Here is a 10,737-nt window from a genome sequence, read left to right on the forward strand (position 1 = left end):
AACTTATATTTTGACATTATCGGCTAATTTCATGATTATCCTATTGGTCGTCACAAGTCACCACATTAACGCTCCGATGTACTTCTTCCTCAGCCACCTGTCATTAAACGACATCCTTCTCTCTACGAACATTGAACCTAAAATGCTCCGGATTATATTGAGAGAAGGAAGTTTTGTCTCCAAGTCCAGCTGTTTCACCCAATTATATTTTGTTTCTTTACCTTTTGCTAATGAGTGTATACTTCTCACCATGATGTCCTATGACCGATATTTGGCCATCTGTAACCCATTGCATTATTCCTCCATCATGGACCTTAAACTTTGTATTCTTCTTGCAGGTTTTTCTTGGGCATGTGGAATCCTTTTTGCTTTACCGCATATTGTTCTTTTGCACAAGATGACATTTTGTGCATCAAACATAATTAATCATTTTTATTGTGACCTTCTTCCACTTCTCAAACTTTCTTGTTCAGATACCTCAGCTAATGAAATTGTAAGCTCTGTCATGTCTATCCCAATATTATTTGTGCCATTAACCTTTATCTCTGTAACTTATATAAACATCATCCTCGTCATCCTCCGGATCTCCACCTCAACTGGAAGACAAAAAGCCTTCTCCACCTGTAGCTCCCACCTGACCGTGGTCTGTATATACTTTGGGACATTAACCTTCAATTATGTGATTCCAGCTCAAGGACAATACTTAGGGTTACAAAAAATGATTTCTGTGTGTTACACTATTATGACCCCATTGCTGAACCCCATTATATACAGTCTAAGGAATGAAGAAATTACAAGAGCAATAATGAAGCTTACCATTCAAAAAAAACAATTTAAAAGAAAAATATGATTTATTTATTATGATGCTAAATAATCTTGATTTTTCAGCCCAATTCCTCAAATGAATTTCTAGCTTTCACAGGCCATTATTTATACTATATAAAGGCTGTTTTTTTATGAGCCCTGTATTTTAAAACCCCTGTATTAATTTTCCATCTATCTTTAGGAAAACTAGTAGTTGCAGTTGTTGGATTTCTTTAATGCCAAATCAGATGTTTAATACATCATTCATGGGTAGGTAATCATTGGCTTGGTTATGTAGAAGACCGACTCTTCACTGGTCACTGATGGAATGGATTTATAAATAATGAGTGATGTGTCAAAGAAAATAAAATAGTATTTATGCATATTCTTCCAAACTACTAGCATTGTAAGTAGAGCACTTTTGGGTTTGGTGACCTAAGTTATCGAGACACTTCCATCTCTGTTTCCTCAGTTCAACCCCACGCCTCATTGTCTGTGTTGATGTCTTTATAAACTTTGGTCTGACAGTATCAAGTAATGCTTTTTACTACCAGGTCCTACTGTCTCCATGCTCGAATGCCGGTTACCCAATACGTCTTTGTGTTAACGAGGTAGGAATGACATATGACAGTGTCAGATATTCATTTGTCTTAAACATCTAAACTTTTCCAGTGACCAATCAAGACCGCATAGTCTAAGTCTTCTTAAGCATGTTTATTTGGTAGACCAAGGTAGTATACATACCATACTGATTGATGAACAGATGGTGGTCATACTGTTTGTACTGTAGGCTCAGTATTCTTGATAAGATGAAGGAGAAAGAGAGAAAGAAAGAGACCTTGCCCTACTAAACATGAGTTGTTATACCCCTTTACATTCACAGTTAGGGTAGACATTCTCACTATATGTTGGCTGTCACGTAATCCTCCGTGCCAGCCTCCTCCCTACAGACTTTGGGCCCTGGTAAGGAGTGCCACATTATCGCAATCATAAGAGACCTCTATGACTAGTATTTGCGCCTGGATCTGATATCTAGCAGGTTTCCTGGAGTCACCCGTATGTTTCATCCTCTCCCCCCAACAGACTACAATAGAGACCCCCTTCTGGGCTGAGTGCAAATACTGAGTCATGTGCAAAGGAGGGCAGGATGAATAACCATGTGTGTCTATTGGATGTAAATCAACCCCTTGTACTGTCTATTGGATGTAATTCAACCCCTTGTACGGTTTAAATACCCCTGTGTTTCCAAATAAACTGAGTCTGATTTTCACCTCAACATGAGTGTTGCTTGATGTTTGGGGTGGGCTGCTAAGATCCTTTATTGTCCTTTTCAGGACAATAGCCACGCTGTGTAGCTAAGCTTCGGATAGCCACAGTGCCAACGCAGCTCCGGTGCAGCGACGGCCCCCCTTCTATCTACAACGCTGGTTCTGCCTGGCGCTGAAGGGGTTAATTGTTGGTGTCCCGGCAGGAGGAAGCAACGATTGACGGGAGTACCCAGTCGGGGTACAGGGCGTCCCGTCCCATAGGCAATATGTGAATTTTAGGAATCTCATTGGACCAGTCATAGGATACACTGACATTCCACAGAAGACCCTCTAATAGCTACATATGTTCCTAGCACTCAAGTTGCATAAAGTGTGTATGTGTATACAACAGAATAAAAGCATAACATGGTTTCTTAGAAACAGCTAGTCTCAGGGGCGTAACTAGAAGCCTCAGGGCCCCGTTGCGAGAAGCTCAGCTGGACATAAGGCAATGGATTCAACATGGTTTTGTGTTAATAGCTTAATTCTATTATTAATCAGATTATTATTCACAATGGTTGGATAATTGATTTCTTGCATTTTTCCAGCATACCTGATATAGAGACATCAAAGATTATGGGAAGCTATTTAGTGACAGAGTTTGCATTTGCCCCCAGTTTCCCATAGGCATCTTTGTCACTAAATGTAGGACTATTGGGAGCTACTTAGTGACAAGGACGCCTATAGGAAACTGGGCACAGAGTTTCTCACCAGTTTCCAATAGCCATCTTTGTCCCAGCCTCCCACTGCCAACAATGCCCCCAGTTAGTCAAGCTGCCCCCGTCGATCCGAAATAGAATTGAGTCAGCTGGCCAGTGCTGCTCAATGACCTTGTAGTTCAAATTGCAGCGGGGGTGGGTTAACAGGCTCCCCCTTGCCCCCCTGTAGCAACGGCCCTGGTGGAGAGCTAAGGGAGGACTGAACGGCACAGTCTCCTAGGTGATGGAATACAGCAGCTTGTGCCGACTGCTGCATTCCGTGCACTTGCCCTGCCCCCCTGACTGGCAGAACTCCAGGGCCCGGTCGCAGTCGTGACCCCTGCGACCTTGGATGTTCCTCCACTGGCTACTCTAGACCTTTGCCATGGGCTATTGAATACCTGATACTTTCACAATTGTTTTAATCAAATGGTTGAACTAAAGGTACACACCAGCCATCATATAGTATGTCATATGGCGTAAAATATGTAAAAAAAAGGCCAAAGCTAAGAATATATCTTCAAGAAAACAGCTAAACACAAATTCTTTTTACAGATAGAATTTTAGAAACAAATATTTTTAGAGTTGTCAGATTATCGTTATCTTCGTTATTGACGAGCTTGCTCTCTTTTTCAAGGTTATTTGGATTGCTAAGGAGTAGACTCAGAGGGCAATCAAGGTGAGTCGAAGCTTTTCTTCCCATAAATGGCTTTTATTGTACAAAATTATGCTCCATGCTCCAAAATATTTTTTTTATTTTCTAAAATATTGCACTTTTAATTACATTTTAATTTCCCCTATATTTATATATTTTTTTGTGTTTCTGTGTTTCTAATCTGCAGAAACCTGTCAAAAAATGGCATATGATACAAAGTAATTTTGGTTAGGATGTTACCTTTATTTGGAAACTGACGTCGGGCTCTTCTTCAGGTATAGAGACCTAGGTGACCTGGAAATCACATAATCTATTATACTCCAGTCGCTCAATAAAAGATATCTTTCTTCACGAAATGTGTCCCCCTTTTCTTGCTATGGCTAAAATGTTACCATTGTACACCAGTTTAAAAATTTTTTTATTTTTTTTTTTTAAAAAAAAAGGACAGGAACACAATGCTCTAGCACTGAGGCTTGGAGCATGTCCGGTTTATATTGGGCCTTGATGACTAGAATGAGGGGCAGGTGTGAGTCAGGAGGACGCATTAATAATATATCCATGGATAGGCCACAGAAAACTATTTGTATGGAGAAGCCGAAAGAACTGCTAAGCCAAAAGCCAACTAGTGGCATCACGGATTTTCCTCTCAAATGCAAGGATTTACTCCATAAGCATCCCAAGAAAAAAAAAATAGACAACTCAAAAGAAGGACAAATGGGCACAGGTGAAAGGCTTAAACAAACGTGACAAGTGCTGCTGAATCACTGGGGATAAACTTCACTGGTCAAAAGAAATGTGAGATAACAAAAGTAATTAGTGACAGCGCGCTAACAAAGTGTGAACATAAAATAAATTAAAAAAAAAAAATAATAAAAATATATACATCAAAATTCATGTTTTTGGGAAGTCTAGTTTTATTATATTATATTATAATTATATTTCATATAATTTTTTTTCTTTTTTTTCTTTTTAGGTTTTTTTCTTTATTTTACATTCACACTTTGTTAGCGCCCTCTCACTAATTCCTTTTGTTAAATCAAAAGGACCTTATTTTTCCTACCCTGTGTTCAATATCTAAAATCTCTAACACAAATTTTCCCTTCCTCTGATCATCATCTGAGATTTTGCTCTTTCATTGAATTTCTTATTTCAAAATGATGCTCCTGATTTGAGTTCAGGTTTTTATTTGGTGCACAGTTTGAGATCCTACTTTTGTTCCCATCCCAGTGCCATCCTCATTCCTTAATCATTTATTGCTACTTCAAGGTGACCACTTCAAGGAGGTCAAACTATCGTTTCCTGACCCCAATGACTAAAGAATGAATGTTCCAAATTGCATGCAGTAAAAATGTTAGTTCATGCAAAATGGAACCTCATGTGCATTAAAATATCAAGCTGCAGTTTCAGGAACCTGACTAAAGTTTTCTCCCCGCTACTATTTTCTCCCAGGCTAAGCTTCTGTAGGTAAAAAAACATCTCAGCAGTGCCACATAATAAAGTTTGATCTGAGACGAACGCTACATGGAAGGACCAGACGATCCTGCTTCTCCTGTTCTCAAGCCGGTTGCAATAGTATGGACCAGCGCCATTATTTGCTGCTGGTTCTTCCTCGTTATTCTACTCGTTCTCCTACAGTAAGGTTTGCAGACCCTTTCCCTTTAAAAAGCAGATGAGGTCTAGGTGACACTTGACCTCACAACCTCAGTATCGCTCAACAACTACTGACATATAGATGGCGCACGTTAACCAGCTGCGCCACTAGAGATCTGTGGTGCACAGGTTTACTCTCGATTTATTTGTCGCATGAAAAGTGTCCTCTCTGGGACAACAAACGTTCATGAAAATGCATGTTTTACAGTTAGGGAGGTAGCTTGACACAAGTTCACTTAAAAGCCTCAACTCAATGGGTTCTTCTTTCAAAACGGACATGTGGAAAACTGTGTGATTCACATCCAAGCTTGCAGACCACCAAGCTCAAAGACATGGTTTTGGAGCACTGATTCTGAGAAGAGCAGATGAGCGGAATGGATTCCCCCGTAAATGGGTTTAAGTATTGGAAGTTTATCTTGGAAACTGCTGTCCGCAGCACTAAATCGTGATTTTCCTTGGATGAGGAAGCTGATAAAATTGAGAGAAGTTTAGAAGGCAAGAATTTTGGTGGCTTCAAACTAGTTTTAGAGAGCATGCTTTATGCCTCAAGTTTGTTGCCCAACATACAAGAATAAGACATGAGAGCTAAACACCCAATTAGCAAAAAAAAAAACAACCAAACACTACTTTTAGAATTCTTTTTGAAAAATGCTCAAACGTGACACACGGCAAAACTGTGAATTCTCTTCCACATTTACACCACTATCTGCAAGATTCAAAACAAATTTAAGCTCCTCCCTGAGACAACAAATTAGATTAAAAAAACATGTTGAACAGTAAGAAAGGTAGCTTTACTCAAGTACACATAAACACTGGCACACCTCAGATCAGTGGGTTATTTTTCATAATAGGCCTGTGGAAACATTTGATTCCAATCCAGGTTTGTTGGCCCCCTGTTGCTGAAACTGGGGGTTTTGGGGAATTGTTTCTAAAAAGAAGGAGATGATTGGAATGGATTCCTGTGTAAATGGGCATACGTATTAGAAGTCTATCTTGGAGATTGTTGTGCACAGTGCCAAATCGTGGTTTCGCTTGTGTAAGGGAGCTGGTGAAATCAAGAGGAGCTTGTGCTCCAGGTGAGGCTTGGCTCAGTAAAAACAAAAAGACACACTAGTCATTTGCGCCACTGGAGGTTGTTGAGATTAGCAAACTCAGAATGGTTGAGTGTTTTTTGTAGGTCAAAGTATCTCTAAACACACTTCCAATCCTGTTTCACTAATAGACTCCAGGTTTGCTAACTCCTGACTCCAAGTAGCTTTTGTTGAAGTCATTAGCCTAGGGGTTTACATACCTTTCCTACCCACACTATGAAGTGGACAATAATTTGTGTGTTATTCTTTAAAATTGATTGTGTTCATTATTGTTTTTTACTTATTCTTACATACAAAGGAGCAATGAAAGTAAAATTAACTTGGTGTAAAACTTGATGTAAAAAGTATAAAATGAGAACATAACAAATAACAACGCTATGGAACAAGCATCTAAGGCGTCATGGGGACTCCACACTGTTTCAACCAAAACTGACATTTTACTGTAATTTATGTATAACCATTAATGCTACGTGCCATTTACAATAGGTATGATAGTTACAAAGGGAAAACAAGGAACGATTGTCCCGAGGAGACCATTATAGAACTCCTTGTCCAATTACACTTTACGTCTGAGACTTCCATGTCTATAAATATTCATGCAGAGGTGGTTGTTTGTCGCAAGCCATTGTGCTTGCTGGCAGAAGTTATGTGACAAGGTATAAACCCGTTTTGTTGTTGAATATATTTGCAGAACCTTTCTTAACAAGCATCTCAACCTTAACAGCAAGTGGATTTTCAATGAGAAAGCTCATTCACCACGTGGCATATTTAACGCTTTAGAACGTGTGTCCATATCTACATGGGTCATCCCAACCATTTAATACATAGCATCTAGTAGACACCACCCAATGACAAAAGGAAAACAATACTAAAGTATGGTTTCTGGTGAATAGTAACTTCTATTCATTTTTGTCTACATATTATATTTTAGCACACGTAGACATTTTTGTTATTCTTTTTCCTCTCCACTTGTATTTTTGTTCTTTCAGACAGACCCAAGCATGCACCGGACCCTCTTTTTCTAAACTGTTCCTCCTTAAATGTCTTTTTTTTTTAAATACAAAAAAATGCATAAGAAATGTTTCTAAAGGTTTGTGATGAATTGCTTTTATGACACGGCTGCTTATTTTTTTTTTCATTTCTTGTGACTTTGCAGGAAAAGCTTTCATTTTCATATAAAGTCCCACCTGAGAAATGCAGGAGAAGAACTCCACGGAGGTCTCGGAATTTCTACTTCTGGGGTTTCAAGACCTCGAAAAGCTGAGAAATGTGTTATTCTTATTTATTCTTATTTTGTACTTAGTAACGCTGTTTGGAAACGTATTAACCATTTCTGTGATCGCAACCAGCTACCTTCATGCTCCCATGTACTTCTTCCTATGTCACCTCTCCTTTTCCGACATCTTGCTCACCACGAATATTGTTCCGAAGATGCTCTACGTTATACGGACAGAGAGAGCCACCATATCTGTCACAGGCTGCTTCATCCAAATTTATTTCTATGGTTTCTCGGCCGCCGCAGAATGCTACCTTCTTACCGTCATGTCTTACGACCGCTACCTGGCTATCTGCCGCCCGCTTCGCTATGCCGCCATCATGGACCTCAAACTCTGCCTCTTCTTATGCGTGTTTTCGTGGCTCTTGGGTTGTTTGTCACAGCTTATCATGGTCACGCTGATATCAGGTTTAATATTTTGTGGCCCCAATGCCATTGACCATTTCTTTTGTGATCTTGCCCCACTTCTGGATCTTTCCTGTTCGGACACATCAGTTCTAGAACTGGAGGTTTTTATGTCCTGTCTCCCCATTTTACTGTTTCCCTTTGTCTTCATCATTGTGACTTATGTGCATATCTCCATTGCCATCCACAACATAACTTCCAACACCGGGAGACAGAAAGCCTTCTCTACTTGTAGCTCGCATCTTGCAGTCGTTTGTACTTATTATGGAACATTGATGGCAAAATACATGGCTCCCTCCAAGGGGCATTCACTAAACATGAATAAACTCCTGTCTCTTTTATATATTCTGGGCACACCGATATTTAACCCTATAATATACAGTTTGAGGAATAAAGAAATTAGGGCAGTGGTGCTTTTATATCTCTTTTCAAGAAGGACAAATGTGTTGTAATTTTAAGTCATAATTGTTGATTCTCAATTAAAAACACTTTTAAAAAATGAATTAATAGTAAAACATGAGGCATGTCATATGTTTCTAAACAAATATATTTCTGCAGTTGTTAGCATATTAAAAAGCAGTTTTCAGAGCACTCAATGTACAGTTGTGAGAAAAAGGAAAGTACCTCCTCTTTGAATTCTGGGGTTTTACATATCATAATATGTATATTATGTATTATATATGTATATATATATGGCATAATAACAATCATCAGTTCCTTAGCAGGTCTAAAAATTTGGTATTGTTATTACGTCCTGATATGTAAAACCATAGAATTCAAAGAGGGCGCACTTTCTTTTTCACATCTGAACCTAAAATAAAGACGATTTCTTTAAGTAAATTGTTATTTGTAAACGTTTACCACCTAAATAAAATTATAGCAAGACTACAAAAAACTTGGTTGGCTTACGGGCAACTGGGAACATCTTGGCTTCAACTATCTGGAGCCCTCTCGTTTTGAGATGGGGTGAACAATTCCACTCATTGTCCACCCAGGTATGCTTCGCCTGGAGTTCCCAGGTATGCTTAAGGGTTCCATAAAACTTCACTCAAATAACTTGGCCAATAGCCAAGGACTGCTCAATAAATTGAGACATAATCGAGAGTAATGTTGCAAATGTTCCTCCTTGTCCATTTCTTACCAGGTGAAGATATAGCTTGCTTTTTTTGGAATAAAATAAATATAAATGGCCATATTGACCGTTTATTGAGGTAAATAAAGATATCAAAGGTTAATGACAAACAGTATCTCCATTGGCCATCATATATAGGGGAAGAAAAGTGGTGAGGGATAATTAAAGAAGCCTGGTGGTTATATTATCCTATATGCTCCCCTCCCGTCCTCATTTCAATGAAGAGGGTTAAATAATAAAAAAACTCTCTTTTGGGAGGCTGGAACTCAAGCTATGTCTCCCTTTCACCATTACGGTTCCAGGTTAAATGGAGACTTAAAATAAAATAACCCTTCCTACCCCCTATTCATTGGGGTGAGCGGGGTAAACACACATTCATTAATACACTTTGAGAGGCAGCTGCATAGATTTAAACTACATGTTTGCTGAAAGACATGTCCTGAATGATAAATCATAGTGAAAGTAAAATATTGGTGCCAAGGGCGTGGCTGAAATGGAACCTTGAATTTTGAGCAAACAACAAAAACAAAAGCATGGGCATGGAGTTCACCAGAGCTTCAAACAGGCTGACACTGGAGTCCTCTTCCACTCCTTCATGACGACATCACGGAGCTCATCTAACGTTTGAGGAAGCCCCACAGATGCTCAATAGGGTTTAGGTATGGAGACATGCTTGGCCAGTCCATCACCTTTACCCTCAGCCTTTTTTAGCAAGGCAGTGGTTGTCTTGGAGGTGTGTTTGGGGTCGTTATCATGTTGGAATAACATCCTTTCGCCCAGTCTCCGAAGATAGATCATGCTCTGCTTCAGTATGTCACAGTACATCTTGGCATTCATGGTTCCTTCAATGAACTGTAGCTCCCCAGTGCCGGCAGCACTCATGCAGGCCTAGACCGTGACACTCCCACCACCATGCTTAACTGTAGGAAAGACACACTTGTCTTTGTACTCATCACCTGGTTGCCGCCACGCACGCTTGACACCATCTGAACCAAATATGTTTAGCTTGGTCTCATCGGAACAAAGGACAGGGTTCCAGTAATCCGTGTCCTTAGTCTGCTAGTCTGCGGGCTTTCTTGTGCATCATCTTTAGAAGAGGCTTCCTTCTGGGAAGACAGCCATGCAGACCAATTTGATGCAATGTGCGGCATATGGGCTGAGCACTGACAGGCTGACCGCCCGCCCCTTCAACCACTGCAGCAATGCTGACAGCACTTATACATCTATTTCCCAAGGACAACCTCTGGATATGAGGCTGAGCACGTGCACTCAACTTCTTTGGTCGACCATGGTAAGGCCTGTTCTGAGTGGAACCTGTCCTGTGAAACCGCTGGATGGTCTTGCCCACCGTGCTGCAGCTCAGTTTCGGGGTCTTGGGGATCTTCTTATAGCCTAGGCCATCTTTATGTAGAGCAACAATTGTTTTTTTTCAGATCCTCAGAGAGTTCTTTGCCATGAGGCGCCATGTTGAACTTCCAGTGACCAGTATGAGAGCGTGAGACACGCCTGCTCTCCATTCACACCTGAGACCTTGTAACACTAACGAGTCACATGACACCGGGGAGGGAAAATGGCTAATTGGGCCCAATTTTGACATTTCCACTTAGGGGGAACTCACTTTTGTTGCCAAGGTGTTAGACATTAATGGCTGTGTGTTGGGTTATATTGAGGGGTTAATGGCTGTGTGTTGGGTTATATTTGAGGGGTTAATGGCTGTGT

At 40.1% G+C, this 10,737-nt stretch overlaps 1 protein-coding gene across 1 annotated transcript; it reads left to right on the top strand.

The window, feature by feature from the left end:
* Window positions 1–7,399: 7,399 nt before the first annotated feature.
* Window positions 7,400–8,338, top strand: LOC128491744 (olfactory receptor 10A7-like). Its single transcript, XM_053464058.1, has one exon. It carries the CDS (start codon window positions 7,400–7,402, stop codon window positions 8,336–8,338), a length of 939 nt encoding a protein of 312 aa, XP_053320033.1.
* The last annotated feature ends 2,399 nt before the right edge of the window (window positions 8,339–10,737 follow it).

Source organism: Spea bombifrons, chromosome 4 (genome assembly GCF_027358695.1).
Source record: "Spea bombifrons isolate aSpeBom1 chromosome 4, aSpeBom1.2.pri, whole genome shotgun sequence".
Classification (NCBI taxonomy): Eukaryota; Metazoa; Chordata; class Amphibia; order Anura; family Pelobatidae; genus Spea; species Spea bombifrons.

What these genes read in the sequence shown, in the direction of transcription:
- LOC128491744 (XM_053464058.1), top strand. Translation starts at nt 7,400, where the DNA reads ATGCAGGAGAAGAACTCCACGGAGGTCTCGGAATTTCTACTTCTGGGG.